This window comes from Pipra filicauda, unplaced genomic scaffold (assembly GCF_003945595.2).
Source record: "Pipra filicauda isolate LSUMZ 115617 unplaced genomic scaffold, ASM394559v2 scaffold9_size5747161_pilon, whole genome shotgun sequence".
Classification (NCBI taxonomy): Eukaryota; Metazoa; Chordata; class Aves; order Passeriformes; family Pipridae; genus Pipra; species Pipra filicauda.
Genome location: NW_024105198.1, coordinates 3557759 through 3573308, shown reverse-complemented (window position 1 = coordinate 3573308; position 15550 = coordinate 3557759). Strand labels below are relative to the sequence as shown.

At 44.9% G+C, this 15550-nt stretch overlaps 1 protein-coding gene across 11 annotated transcripts in view; it reads left to right on the top strand.

Moving 5' to 3' along the window:
* MSN (moesin) overlaps positions 1 to 15550 on the top strand; it is a 69813-nt gene that overhangs the window by 16361 nt on the left and 37902 nt on the right. For 2 of the 11 annotated variants that reach the window (XM_027723097.2, XM_039378113.1), the window contains exon 1: positions 9851 to 9977. The exons of the other annotated variants lie outside the window; for them this stretch is intronic. In XM_027723097.2, coding sequence (XP_027578898.1) covers positions 9966 to 9977 — 12 coding nt within the window. In that variant the 5' untranslated portion in view covers positions 9851 to 9965. Of the gene's footprint in view, positions 1 to 9850; positions 9978 to 15550 lie in introns of those variants that run through there. 11 annotated transcript variants of the gene reach the window in all.

Sequence of the window (15550 nt, the reverse complement as noted above, 5' to 3'; positions counted from 1 at the left end):
AGAGAAGGCATCAGCCCAGGGGTGGATTAATGAAATATAGTAGGGTGTGGTGATGTACTTCACAATTTTTGCATGTTGTAGTGATGCAATACTCTGTATTTTTTGCTCAGAGATGTCCTGTGTTTAGTAAAAAACTAAGAAAAAATAAATGATGCCATCTGTCATGCCTGTGTCTAACTGGGCCAGGTGGTGTGTGCTGTGTGCTGCATCATCGTGTTCTGCTGCAGGGAAAGGAAAAGCTGCGTGCAGAGTGTGTGTAGAGTTAGGCTTGTGCAGGAGTGCACTCTCACAGTCATACAACCCTGACTGTAGATCACACCACGTAGTGTTAACAGGGTGGGAGGGAATTCCCTTCACTTGTGACTGTATCAGCTGGGTGGGAGAGGTAGCATCAACATTCTCAGAATGGACTCTTGCTCTAGGCAGCTCCTAGAGTTCTGGGTTTGAGTCCACTTCACATTCTAGCCCAGAAACAGATGCAGTACTTACCTAGACAACATTGTCATGGGTCAGGGTTTGGTGTTCACCTGGAAAAAACCCTGCCATCTGAGTAAGAGCCAAGAGTAATGTCTTCAGTATAGAATGTTCCTGCATTGGAATAAGAATGGCTGGCAACTGCCTGTATATTTTTAAGGTTTCCAAAAATAGACCTAGGTCTCAGGCAACATGAATGGAGCCAAGGCTGAAATGGAAAGAACTAGTAAAGGGTCGTTTGTCTGAAACAGTTAGTGCTGAGATCATCTTCTACATTATATGCCACTACCTGGAAACATAGGCCAGTTTTCTTTTCCTCCTTTATGACTTTCTGAGCCCTGTTTTTCAGTACAATGGGGAGAATTGACTTAGTGTTGAGACTGAGTGCCACCTCCCTGCTCTGCTTCTGTTCGGAGGAGCTGGAATGCCTGGAGCACCAAGTCGGTCTTGCAGCCCTGGAGAAGCAGAGGAAAGTTAGATTATATTGCAGATGCTCTGTGTGTGAGGGAGAGAAGGTTTTCAAATCTCAGTGGCAGGTGAGAGAGAAGGTCCCTATGAGTGGGAACAGGGGCTAACTGGAGGGTTAAACTTCTGGGGAGCTGCACTCTTCTGTTCCGCGAGGAATTTGATGTCAATCAGTGAAGCCTTAATGCATGGGTGAACCTATGACATTTTGCAGAGGGGAGAAGGAGAATTTTGAAGCCAACTTCGAACTGCAGTTTGTTGCTAAGTGCACCTGTGTCTCCCAGGAATGGCCCGAGGCTGAAGGTGCTATTCTGGCTGCATTTGACACTGTCTTCATTTGAGGTTATTATTTCCACAGAGGTGCCAGTAAATCTGCATGTGTCCTTGCTCCCTAACTTAGTTTGGGTACCCTGTTCCAGATTAAAATCTGTTCTGCTAAAAACATCTGAACAGGTTCAATAGACACACAAGCAAGTCTGGATCATTTTGACAGGTAAATATGTCTACATTATGGCCTGGAGACACACCATCTATAACGCAGCTGTCTCCTTTGAGAACACACGCAGGATCACCCTTGAGGAGAAAAGGCAACGCAGAAAGAACCGTGTATTGCAGAATACACCATCTAAAGGAGTCTTTCTGCTGTGCCTTTTGTAATCGGATATGTCTGTCACGTATTGGCCTCATAAGCCACCAGCGTGCCTGTAGCAAATGTGGATAGAGCCTTCCCAAATCTTCGTTCGCAAAGCCCAGCCATGATGAACAAGTTGTGTGGTGTAATAAGAGCAGATGTGGAAAACAAAAGAGCTGCTCCTTGGTATTTAACATTCACACTAAATGTGCTTCAGAGTGAGATTACTTTGGACTTGCTCTGTTCTGGCCCAGTTAACTGAATGCTTGCCAATAGCCGGAGCACTATAGGTGCATTCCTGGAAGCACATCTTCTATTTTATCTTCATCCAAAAGGAATTCAGTTTACCAGGTATGAGACTGCACCACAATGGGAAAGTGAATAATCAGGTGAATAGGAAATTAAATTAAGTGCAGTGAATAAGAAATTAATTAACTTAAAAACCAAACTACTGATCTGAACTAAAAAGCTAGTGTAGATGTGGCTTACTTATATAGTTTGGTGGCTGAGTTGATAGTCTCTAGGAGAGATAGAGCTAGTGATGATGGGGATGTGTGAATACTTTTCAATCCAGCCCAATTACAGCCTGAACACCACATAAGTCTGCTGCTGAATACACTACAGCCCAAACTATCAGCCACATCAGAGGCAGGGCTGCCTGAGGGTCAGCACACAGCCAGTCCCCCGGATACTGCTGCCCGAGAGATTGCTGCTTATGATAGGCAATTCTTGAAGGAATAAATCTCTTTTCTCTCCCATATTGGCCCAGCTATGCTGATGTTGAATGCAAAGGAGAAATAGGCTTGGGCTAGGAATACTGAAGTGATGTTTGCTTGGGCCTCCCTGTGCATGTGAGAGGGCAGTAAGCTGCATTCTGCAGGCATGAAGTGGGGTCATGGAGCAGACCGTGCATGCGAGAGCCTTATGTGCTGCTGCCCCAGGGCACTAAATGCTCTGGACCTAAAGACAAAAGAGGGCAGGGAGAAACTGTCTGGGAGTAGAAGGGCTGTTCTTTTAACTGAGTTTAGCATGGGCCTAGACTTTGAACTACATCTTTGTGCTAAAAGCTGGTGATGGTATGGCAGCAGCTTATTTGAGGGTCTGTAGAAACTATTGCTCTGGCTGCAGGAAGCTCAACCACCACCAAATGCTTGCAGGCTCTTTCACCCAAGCACTCACACAGCACAGGGACTGTTCCCTGATGCCAACATGCTCAGGTAGGGGCAACACCAGGTTCTGTTACTCTCTCACTCTGATTTAGTTTTGAATCTCAGGGAAGTGAGGAGGTTTTTAGGCCAACATGCTGTCCCATACACCTTCTGGGACGATCAAGATGAACAAGTGGATGTGCTGTAATCCACTGTGAATCCAGTTCACATTCAAACTGTGAACTGAGTTGTTCAAATCCTGCTGTGGAGTGGTACAGGTGTATTTCTACTTCTGTGGAGTGAATGGGTCAGATACGTGGCCTTGAGTTTCCAGCTGTTCTTGACACCTATGCAAGATGAGCACATGGACACTTTCCAAGGAGAGGGCCATATTTAGACTGTTACTGTGCCTGATGACACAAACTACTAAGATGTGGAGAGTGAGACTCCGTAATCATCTGCATCTGCTCTGCAAATTTGCAGTTGGTGGGATTTGGATCAGACTGTTGTGCAGTTTTTCTCTTTTTATGTATCGCAGACCCCGGACAAGAAAAACAGTTGCTGTCCTACCATCTGCCTCTCTGGTTCTTGCTGTTAGCAGCGCTCTGAAGTACTTGAGCTATGAAACCTGAAAAGACTTTAAAAATAAACTCTTTGCATTGACAGGTCCAAATAAATAACCAGGAAACAAGTCTCTTAAATTAAGAATTTAGGTAATATATAGAAATATTTATTTATAAACAGTTAACATAAAGTACAGAATTTCCACTGTTGGCTGAAGCCTTAAGATGACAATTTTGTCAGCCCCCTCTAAGATAGCCAATCTTATTTATATTACTTTTATAGCTAGTCAAAAGGAATATAAAATCATCTAGTCACCCACTGACACAGCTTGTAGGACTAGAGCTATCTGCTAGTCTCTGTTTCTTATCTACACGACGGTACTGCTTCCATCATCTCCTGTCATGATTGGACTTAGTTTGCAGCTGGAGATTCCTGCTGTGATAGCTCATTGCAGGTGTTGATGATCCACGTGCCTTTGGGAGTGGTTTTATTTTAAATAGTGAAACTGTATTGACCCAAAAATCCCTTTCAGAACTGGTTTCTCCCTGGTTCTTGTTCAGTAACACTCAGTTTGATCCTTCTATGGCCTTTTTCACTATCTTGGACTGATTTTATATACAATTACTCCTGATTATTACATGTTGAAGCCTTCAAAAAATCCCAGTGTAAGTGAATGCATTCCGAATAGACTCCTGTGCAGTGGTCATCTGTACTGGAGCCATCTGGAGCCTGGTACTCAGCCCTGGAGGTTGGACACTGAAATTCCCTGGCAGGCATGGAAGGAAATGCCTGGTGGCCTTCATTACAGTCTCCAAGTTCCCAATCTCTGAGTCAGAAAGGCAGTGGCCCTACATGGTCATCACATCAGTACTATCATCTTGGCTCCACATAAGCCTTCTGAGAAGGAGGCAGAGAAGGAGAGAGGGGGAAGAGAGGAGAAAACTCCATGAGAGCCTGTTTCCTTGGAGCATCAAAACTGTGAAGATCTTTCCTGAAGACTCCATGCCGTCTCCCTTTCTGCAGCAAAGCCTATTAGTGGCGCAGATAAAACTCTTCCTGGTCTGAGCCCTATTGAACAGAAAAATTGCTAGACTTTATATTACAAATTTTGGATTGTTCTGTGAAGAAAGTAAGGTGGATGAAGAGCAAAGTGACAGGTTTTGTTAGAATTTGGAGATTTAATTGGTTTTTTGGTCATGATTTGTTTACGGTGAGGCTTTGCTGGTCAAGACAGCTCTGCAGGGAGTCCCACAGGCTTTGTGGACTGCCTGTTGAGGAACACAGTGCAGGTAGCTCAATGTGCAGGCTGAGGATTAAGCTCTGGGGCAGGAGAACCTGGACTGGCACCGACATTTTGCACAACAAAGGGCACAGGGACCTGTGGCCCAGCCAGGTGAGAGAGACCTGCCACTCAGAGACACAGCAGGAGCTGAGGACTAAGCAGGAAGACCTCAGGCTATCTGAGAACAGACCGAGAAGGTATAAAAGCCCAGGGAGTCCTTTGGTCAGGGTCCCTCCTTGGGGGCACCCACATAGAGCTATTACTCTGTTGTTGCAGGATGATAAAAGAGTTCTGAGACTCTGCTTTGGGAAACCTGGGGTTGACCTGGTAAGGAAAACTTGTCTTACTGAGAGTGAGGTGTGTAGGGAATCAAATGGAGCCCCTATCAAGTCACTGGAGCTGCAAAGAGGCTTTGGTCCCAACAGTTACAATCTCTGGTGGTGGGAGTGTGACTGCCAGAGTGGCTCCTGAACGGTCAGATAGGAAAGTTTACTTAACATGCCTTGGGAGTAAAATGCAGTGGGTAATGGTAGTAATTTACCTCTAGCTCCCAGCTTCCAGTATGTTTTTAGCTGACCTTGACTACTGTAAATGCTTAATGGCCTATGGGAAATACATATGAGTAAACATGTTTGGATACACATCACATGACCAAAGTTATCACAATAAATACCAGTGGAGCTAATTTTCAAATTAGAAACATTTTTCTAAAACTGAAAGCCCTATCTTGATTCCTCCTGTCACCCACAGAAATAATTTTTCTTCACTAGTTTGAGATGGAACAGACCATCAGGACTTACCCCATCTCCTTGCTCTAAGGAGAAGGTGCCGGTGTCAGTCTCCAAAGCTCACATTGTTCCAGTTCTGCCTAGATTTAAGAGCGTTTCTGTGCTAATACCTTTCATCCAAACTGGCAGAACATATTCTCAGTAATTGTTTTGTCATTGCTAGTAATGTTCTCTGTTATTTGGGTTGTAAATATTTGAAGTGAGGTCCCAGAATATCTGTTAGATTTCCCTTTGTTCCCCACATTGCTGCAAGCACTACAAGGTGTACAAAGCAAGCAACACATGAGCATTTGCTTGCATATGGTATATAGAAAGAATAACTGAAGAAGAGACAATTCTAGCAAATGGCTTGTTCTTACATTTTTTTTGTATGGTCATTGCATACGTTACACACCTTTTGTCTGGTTTGAAACTCTCTTCTTTAGTCTCTCCCTGCACAAGCACAGCATATCCGCAGACATACAGGGAGAGATGAGTGGTGTGGGCTGTACAGCGAGTCATTGTGCCTAAATATCCCTTGCAGGGACGTCATTGCCAGTGGTGGATTTATATGCTGGAGGGAATGAGGAACTAGGAACTAGAGCATCTGGCAGACTCAAATCCCTGGGTTTTCCGAGCAGTTCCAGCTATTTCTGCCAGGGTGAATGGACAGGCCAGGAGCTGGGATGTTACAATGTAATGAGATCCATTCTGTAAGGTGGAAAGGGGATCAGATAAACGGGGTCACACATCCAGTGGCCCATCAGCTTCTGCCCTGTCACTGCAGCTACATGGGAATGGAATTATTTCCAGCCTTTTCAAACCCTGCCTTCCTGGATGTGGTATGCTCTCCACTTCCTTTACCTCTCTCATCCTTCCAGCTTGAGAACCACTGCAAAAAATTACCGCGATGCTCAAGACAAAAGGTGTTAAAGAGGCAAGGGTGAATGGAAAGAGTGATTTTGTTTGTTTGGGTAAGAAGATGCCTTTTACTTCTAAATACAATGAAACAGTAAAATGATCTAAGATTGTCATTGAAGGCATCTCACTGTGAACCTAAAGGCATTCAGTCTGAGCAGAAGGAAAGCAGTAAGAGCAGGAGGAAGAAGTTTAGCTGCTATTCAAACAGGAGCTCAGAACCTGACTGGTTAATTTTAAATAGACTCAATCCAGGACTACTGTGTGGTGAAGGTGTAGTTCTCGTACTATGGTAACAATTTCATTTTGTGCCTCCCTTTACTTATGTGAATTAAACTAAATTTTAGCCCTCTGAAATGTACCTCTAGTAAGAATTTGGCCTCTATCCTCTGTCAAAGCTATGCAAAGAGGAGCTCATGTTACTCAGCATCAGTCAAAAAAACCTATATGCTGACAAAATAGCCCCTTTTTTAAGTGCTCATGCTAAATAATTCTGATATGTCAGACCAAATAATTTACCTGCTTTTTCTGCTTAAAAGAAGGTACTACAGAAGGTTGGATGTAAATGAAACCAAGGCCAGAAATCCTCAGTGAAATACCAGACCTCCTCCCAGGAGAATGCTTAATGTCATCAGGTCTAATCTAATTCTGAAACACTTTAATATTATTTGGGATATGAGCAGTCTGGAAATAACAGCATTTTTGAGGCCCTGGGTAATGTTACTCATTTCTCCAGCCTCCTGCAAGAAGGATCTTTAGTCAGCTGATACTTTTACCCCTTGGATTCTCATTCTGAAGTCAGGAGGAGAGATAACCCCTGCCTGTGGCTCTCAAGGAATCCACTGAGGTGTTTGTTCTCACACATGGCCAGGCAGGGAGGGCTCAGCAAAGGGCTGCTGGATGACACCACCCCTCCTCAGCAGCTGGCAAAGCAGAGGTCCGGGGGAGGTGAGGTCTTGGTGCAGGACTTCTGCAGCAGGAATTCCTCATGGTACTGTGGCTGGAGCACCATGTGGTTCTTGTTTCAGATGTCTTGTCCTCCACCTCAACAGTGAAGGGGAAGGGGAAAGGAAGAAGCAGAAGAAGAGAAGCACAGAGACTCGTGTCTCTTACAGGGAATTTGAAGTGGCATGAATGGTATTTTGTTTGGCTATTGCTATGAATGTTAGGGAAGATGGACAAGAGAAGTGGCGGGGGTGAGAAAGAAGTGTGTCTGTTATGCTGTAGCATTTGCTTTGCTTTGTCTTGCCCCTTGAGACTGTTCGAGACTCTTTGGCAGAGGGTTTATGACTTTCTGCACACATGACCAATGCCTGGAACACTCTGAGTGAGAATACAGTTGCTTTGGATCTGATTGTTTCACTGCAGAAGGCTTCATTTGCATCATGGCTTCTTGTCAGTAGCACTATGAAGAAGACATTAGGTCCCTGGATACTAAATTGTGGCACTTTAAATTTGGCAAGGAAATAGCTAGACTTCTATCATCTAAAGTCTTCTCATCTTTATGAAAAAGAATAATGAAATTCTCCAAACAGTTGCCTCAGTCTTATGAAGGAACATTGGAATAGAAGTCCCAACAGAAGCAGAATCAGGCTCTCCCCATCATATATGTTGTTAGCATGGAAGAAGTCTCCACAGAGTCACTTGAATTCAGTGAGAAAGCTCACACATAACATTCCTGGATCCAAACCTGGCAAAAAATCACAAGCAAGTGACTTTATTATTCTAGACGTCTTCTGTCAGTATCTGTTTCTGCAGGAAACAAAGGGAGCCCTTTCACGGAGCAGTCTTGTTGGACCTAGTCTAAGAAAGTCTCAACATAAAAATGAGCCAGAAAAGGAAGAAAACTTTGTAACACAGGCTCTTGGGCACCTGTGACTTTCTGTGCAGGAAAGTTATACTGGTTTACATCAATCCAATTATACTGATGGTTTTTTTTCTATGTAGGCATAGCATAGAGATTCTAGTTTAAGTGAAACCTGTATATTCAGCTGAAGCAAAGAAAGCTCATGGACCCTGTTTCCTTCTCCTGCCAGGTGGGCATAGGAATAGTTTTATTACTCTCTATAGTATTACTCTTGATTTACTTCAGGGTGAGGCAAGGCCTTGTGTCTTGCAAATTTCATTTTTCTTTTTTATAGGCTGAGAACTGTTCTGGATTTTCTCCTTCTCATGCAATGCTACACAGTGAGGAAACATGACAATGAAAAGCAAACCAACACATTTTATAAGCTTAAAATTTATTTGTGTTATATTACATAAACATTCACAATGGTATTAATCCTGGGGGGAAAAAAGAGAAACTTCTTTTCTGAAGACCCTGAGGATTTAAATCTGGGTATTTACAAGGTACTTTGAGATCTTTTGAATGAACAGCAATTTTTAAAGACGTACAAAGTGTTATTATGAATCTGATGTCAATTCCCAACATATCTCGGTTTAATAATAATCCCAGCACAATACTGTAATCAAATTAAAGAAAACAGTTTACTCATCAGGAGTCTGTGCTGAGTTGCTTAGTAGAGCTTGGCTCGCTGTCTTCCTATTTTATATCTCAATTTATATCTTAAATTAACACAATCTCATTTATTCAGGATGCTGGGGGAAAAAAAAGTAGGTATGAAGCACAGCTAGCCTACATAGGCTTTCCATCAACCAAGATGGTTTATAGATTAAAAATGTTTAGCAGATTTGACAAGAAGACACAAAGTCAAGAAAAAAATAATAAGGTATGTTTCTACTTTCCTTTAAAATTAAGACATTTAATTTAATGCAAACATTTAATTTCCTTCTTCCGGGCACAAGTTGATACCTTTAAAAAGAAAGACTTTTTCCTGAGAGAAAACAGGACTTGGTTCGCTGTTTGACAGTTATGTTCAGAGTCCCAAATGAGATGAGATGGCATCTTTAAATCCTCATGAAAATACTGGACCTTGATTTCCTCCATCAGTGGTTGCAAAACATGGATGGCAGGGGCAACTTTGGCGGGTGGCCTGCTGCTAGTCCTCCAACTATTCTCATCCATGAATTTGATTCCTCATTCTCATTGTGTGGCTATGGTGGTGGCCTTGGAGAAGCCTTGAAGACCAGAGGTGGCTTGCTTGCCGAGCTTCAGGGAGCCACAGTCCCTTGGGCTTTTGAAGCACCTGGAGCTGGAAGCGTGTTCTTTACTCAAAGGGACAGATGTGAAAACCTCTACAGAACAGGAGCTGACCGGCTGCACCAAGGGCCGAGGAGCCCCGGTTTACCAGCGCCCGAGCCGCATCCGCACGAGGCACAGAAGGGGCCGACACAGGTCAGCGCTGCAGTCTTTGAACAGCGCAATCACCGATAAAACAGCATTATTTTCTTAAATAGCGCTTTTATCAAGGACCAGAAGTCCCAGTGACACTGATCCGCGCATAAACCTCAGCGGCCGGGGCTCTCTCGACACTGGCTCAGGGGCGCTGGAAGCCCTCGGCGCTCGCCCCGGCGGGCTCCGCCGCAGCCCCCCCGGCCGCGCCCCTCCCGGGCCGCCTGGCAGGGCCCGGCCGGGGCGGGGCGGGGGCGCCGCGGCCGCAGCCGCGGCCGGGGGCGGCCGGGGCGGGGCCGGGCGGGGCCTGGCCGGGCGGGCGGCGGAGAGGCGCGGCTCGGAGTCCCGTTAGAAGCAACGCGGAGCCCGTGCGGATCCCCACCGGCGCAGGAGGAGCGACCGCCGTGTCCAGCCCGCCGGGAAGATGCCGAAAACGGTGGGTGCTGCGGGCGCGGGGCGGCGCGGAGGCCCCGCGGCGGGGCCCAGACGGGCGCGGCCCGGGAGCTCCTCCCGCCTGGGCTCAGCTGAGCCCAGGGCGGTGGCGGCCGCCCCGGAGGAAGGAGCGAGGGGCAGGAGGGAGTCCCGGGGAGCGCAGCCGCCCGCTCGCCCCTCCATCTTGTGCTCCCCTCGCCGGCCGCTCCCCGCCCGGGGGGCCGGGCCGGGGCCCCGCCTGGGCCGCGGGCTCTCGGCGCGGCGGGGCCGCCCCTCCGCCCCAAAATGTCCGTCGGAGCGCAGCGGGGCCGCCGCCCGCCCGCGTGTGCGCCCCGGCCGGGGGGGCGGCGGGGCGAGGCTTCCGAGAGCCCGGGGGGAGCTATGGCCGCCTCGCGTGCTCCGCGAAGAGAAGTTGGGGTTTTCACAACTTGTAATTAGTCAGTTTGAGTTGCCAGGGAGCCTTGTCCCAGCTTGACTCGAGGTATTTCTTGGCTGGAGAGATTTCGATACTTCAGAAAGTCCGATCAAGTCTGTACTTGACTCTCCTCGCAGCAGGAGTTCGGTGACTAATGAGGAGCATGGGGTTTTTCCATTTAATTTTTCCTACTTGGAGTAAAAATTGGTCCCAGCCCTTCGTTGATAAAACAGGAAGGAGCAGGCTGGAAGTCTCTGGATGTTTCCTCACTGGAGTGATCTGAAATGGCCTAAAAACATCAAATGTTTAAGCTAAAAGTCTGTGGCTTATGTAAAGGAGAGAAAATAAGATCCTAAAAAAAAAACACCACCCCTATGCAAATGGCAGTTGAAATGGAATCCACACTGATTTTCTTTCCTTTTTTTTAGTTTAATTTTATTACTTTAAAATTGATATTAAATGCCTATTTGACTGACTTTACTTTTCCCGACGTCTTAAATGTCATCTCTCTGAGACAATAGCTGGATGATGATGGTTATTTAAACATCAACATCTTAAAGGATATCAAACTCAAGCTACTTCAAGGTTTAGACAGTATTTTCTGAAACTTTAGGAAGGCCTTTCTTCAAACATCAGCAATGATTAGTGAAGATTTACTTACTAAAAACCCTAAAATACGGGCAACAAGTTCAGTAAGATTAACAGAAGGAGCACAGGTTAGGGGACTTCTATGTAAAATGCAGTTGAGACCTTTTAGCCAGAGAGTTTACAGCCATGAAGAGTGACTTCTTTCAGAGTGAATCGGCCAAGAAGTCCTGAACGAGTTGCTGAGAGGCGCGGGAGGTGGAGTTCCCAGCACCGGGCTGACTGAACGCTGGCTGGGAGGTGCTCACTGTAGCCTCTGCTTCTGCAGACACACCCAAGGCTGGGTTCACCACCTCGGTCTGCTGCTTTCTGGTTTTGACAGAGTACTTCTGCTTTCGGAGCTTTTAAAAACTGGAACAGATAGAGAAATGGAAGTGCTTTGCTGTAATGCTGTGTGTTGCACACCATGGATTCCTCAGAAGGCGGCTCCAGTGTCTGTGCCTGTTGAACTGCAGGCCTCCTGCTATGTCAGCCTTTGTTTCCTGCCCCATCTGCCCCGGTTGCAGACCCAACTGAAATAATATTTAAAAATTATTTTTTTATCTCTGATTTGCAGGAACAGGATATGCTGGCATAACTGTGTAATTTCTTCATGTGAAATAAACACGACTACTAGTGTGCTAGCTTAAGATTTGCTAATAGCTGCTTAATTAACAAAACAGTAAAAAATGCAAATGACTTTCTCAATCAAGGAAAAAAATCAAGGTCAAATGTGGATGTACCTGGGTAGTTAGATATAGTTATATGTAGGCTACATCACAAAAATAAATCCATTGTGAAGAAGACAGATGGAGGAAATGTTCCAGGGAACAGTTCTGGCTGGGCAGGAAAAACATTTGTGTCTGAACTGCTTGGTAGCTCTTATCATTCATCTCACCAGGCTTACAGAAACATGCTGCTGCATGGCTTGAGCAGGAAAAGCTGTTGAGTTCTGAGTCCTGACTCCTCTTCAAGCTAGGCTAAATGTTAACACATCTAGCTAGAGATTTCCATTTCATTATGAAAGGTTTGCTGTGATTGGCACTATGCTGTGTAGCACTCTTAATAAGAATTCAAGATTAACTCTGGTAACCCTTGAACTAGTGCACGTGATTTGTTGTGACTTGTAATGTCTGCATGACCAGGGGGTTTGGTTACTGGAGGCCTATGTAGAAAGTCCGTCATGGATAAATCTGCTGATCCTGCTATGCTCTTAACAGGAAAGCTTCACTTTTTTATCTAGAGGGATCTTAAGCAGCCAACTCTGGTCTAAATTTTTTGTGTTCTGAAAAGTTTGCAAGGTGTGAACAGTTAAAGCAGGCACCAAAGAGGACATATAATTACCCCCCCATGCTTTATATTGCAAAGGGTGGAAGTAGTTGAATGCTAAAACATGTCTTTCGAGCTGTTTTCAAGCTCTGAAAAGTTTCTGCCCCAGTTGTGAGCTGTCTGTTTATTTGCCATGAGTAGGCTCTGATCTTGCCCTGACTAATGCTCTGGTCTCTCACTGAGTCACTTCAGGCTGGTCAGTGCTGGAAGTCACACTGTCCCAAATCCTGATAGAAGTGAGTCAGCTCTCATGTTGGTGGCTAGTCTAAGCCCCATGGTTAATCGCTTGAACTTTAGTATTACAAAAAGCATCTTAGTTGTCGGAGTGGGAGGGAAAGTGACCTTTTTTTTTTTTTTTGTCCCAGTCATGCCTATTTAATGGGCTGATACTTTATTTTTAGCTATTAGAAAAAGCAGGGCTTCCGTATCAGGATTCATTGACTATTTTGCCTGTGCATGTATTTACTTTGTGGCTATATGAATGGATAGGCCACTGAACTCGAAACGTGAGCATCCATCACGTGTGAGGTGCACATTCAACTGTCCTGTCACTAGGACTTGAGCAGTTCTGTTTTAGGTAATATAGCCTTTACTTATTGTAGAGAAATGGTTTTAATCAAAGCTAATCTTGTGAATACAGAAAGCTTCAAACTAAGGTATGATGAAGTTTGGACTGTTGCCTTTTCCCTTAATGCTTTCTAAAACTCAGTGTAGCAGTAGTTACTAGGGCCTTCAGGGACCCTGTCTGTAATTCCAATTGATGGTCTTAATTCCCAGTTGGACTCTAAAGGTCTCTGAAGCTTAACTCCCTTTGTTCCTTAGAACTGCAAAGTTCTGGTTAGAAGAAAGGTAACTCAGACTGAGGTAGATATCAAGAGAACCCTCTGGATAATTTCTTGTGTGTAGCTACTTATACCAAATGCTGCAATAAGACAGTAACTATGAGCAGACTGCTACGCTTGTTTGGGTGATCTTTTTTCTTTGTGGAATTTACCAGAGGTCTTGAAGGCAAAAGGTGGATGGCGATGAAAACTGTGACTTTAACGGATGGGCACTTCTCTCTTGGGGCCCTGGGTTTGGATCTTGTGCTACGAAGGAGCTCTGGAAGCATTCTAGATCCCTCCTGTCTTATCTCAGGATTGATCCTTTGGTGTTATATTGCCTCCTTTCCCTCAGTATAACTTGAGAAGCTCGGCAACACTGTTTACAGTTAGACAGGCTTTGATTTGACATGTGTGCTAGCTTGTTAGGCAAACTCAATCCACTGTATGCTTCTTCTAACACTTATCAGATATATTACTTGCTGTAAAGAGATGTGTACGAGTGCTTCCAAAGACCTTGCTTTATGCAGAAGTCTGTGTTTCCCCCGCTGGTGAATGTCAGATGCCTTTGTACTTCAGAAGCAACAGTAGCTAAAAGATGCTGAGTGTACAGTGGAACCAGGTAAACTACTGAACTGGTGTGCAACGAATTGTCTGTAGCTTTACTCCTAACATGGAATTTTTCAAAATAGGAAAGGCCTTTACACCCTAGTTTGTAGTGTATCCATCAGCTTGGTTCCTAAATTCTGCAAGAATAGAAAGATTTTGCCTCATGTCAGATGAAGCAATTAAGCCTGACAGTGAGCAAAAGCTTCTGTTTGGTACTTTTAAGCCTTCTATGTTAAAATTAAACAGGGATTTTAAAGTATACCATTGATGATAAATTAGCATTCACTTTATTTTTACATACTGGTAAAATCTTCCTTTCCTTTTTTATGGCAAGCCCTGCACTCAACTGGCAATGTTGTGCCAAAAACATCAGTTAGAGTGGTTTTACACTGTAGTGAGCAAGAACTGCTCCAAGTACCTGATCTGAATTGGTAGTCATGATCCAGTTCATAAAACTTCAGTGTGACAGTGTAAGGTCTAAGAGTGCTTTTCATATCGGAGTTCTTGAAGATTAAACATGTTAGCTGACTCCTTTATTTAATTTTTGACCTCTTAGTCTGTTGCCGGAGACAGTTGAATGAGAAGCTGGTTGGTGAGGTGCACCCAATAAAAGGGGCCCAAAAGAGAGCTTTAGGTCTGCTGCTTCTGTTGTAAGAATGCTATAGGGAACAGAGTGCCTCCTATCAGGGGTTCATCATCACTTGCTTCTTGCAAATATCCTGTCAACGTTTACAGGCAGTATCTCTTTTGAACCTTCAAGGAGTTGCAGCCCTTTCCTTGGGTGATTCTACCTTGTCTGATTAATCACCCCTGAAGGTTAATTACAATTTTTGCTGTTCTCATGAGGATCGTTTATAAAGTGTCTTAATATGGACTCTTTTTTGACAGGAAATGGCATCACTGCCTCTAGAGGAAACTTGTTTCAGTTATTTTATGTATAATGTCCAGTCAGAAATGAAATCCTGCTGCAAAGAGCTCACTGAGTCCCTAGGTGGCTGCTTGAAAGACAGCTGATGAACCGAAACTGAGGGATTCCAATCTCTTCTGTTTGTGATACTTGGTGTGCCGGGGGTGGGGGGTGCCGGGACCCTCCTGGCTGCTGAGTTGGGCATGTCCTTGCTGATCAATGGCCACTCCCCAGAGAAGCCCCTCTGGAAGAGGTAGCTCTGGCTCTGTTCCAGGGTATGAAGGAAGCTGACTAAAAGCTTCCTCTAGCTACGTCATCTCCTGGACTCTTTCCTGGCTCTGTGCAGCTCAAACAACCTTATTTGGCTAGCTTCTTTTTTTTTTTCTTCCTTTTTCCCCCCCCTTCTGTGCAGCAAGAGGGCCTCCCTGAATTTGCACAATAAAGCTGTTATCTGTGCTTAATCACTGTTCTAAGGAGTACGATGGGGTCTGCTTGAAAAGAGTTCCAAGATCTCAACTCCTCAGACTGCTGTTGTGCCCCTATCCCTATGTCCTGTTTGTCTGTCTGCTAAATGGTTGTACGAAAAATCAGCTCCAGTGAGGAGTCTTTGCTGCTGCAGACGCACTGTTGGAAAAGAGAAAGTCTCTCTCTGCCCAGGAATAATCCAGGGCAATTTACTGATGTAAATTAGGAGCAATAGTAAGATGCTAGGTAATTGTTTACCTTTCCTTAGGGGTCTTTGAGAACAGCAGGAATTTGCATAGTGCAGCCAATAACACTGCATCAAAAGAGTTTGTTTTTGTCCAACATGAAACTTCCAAAGTAGGCTGAAGTCTCTGGATTGATGGAACATTACTATTTTGGGCACATCT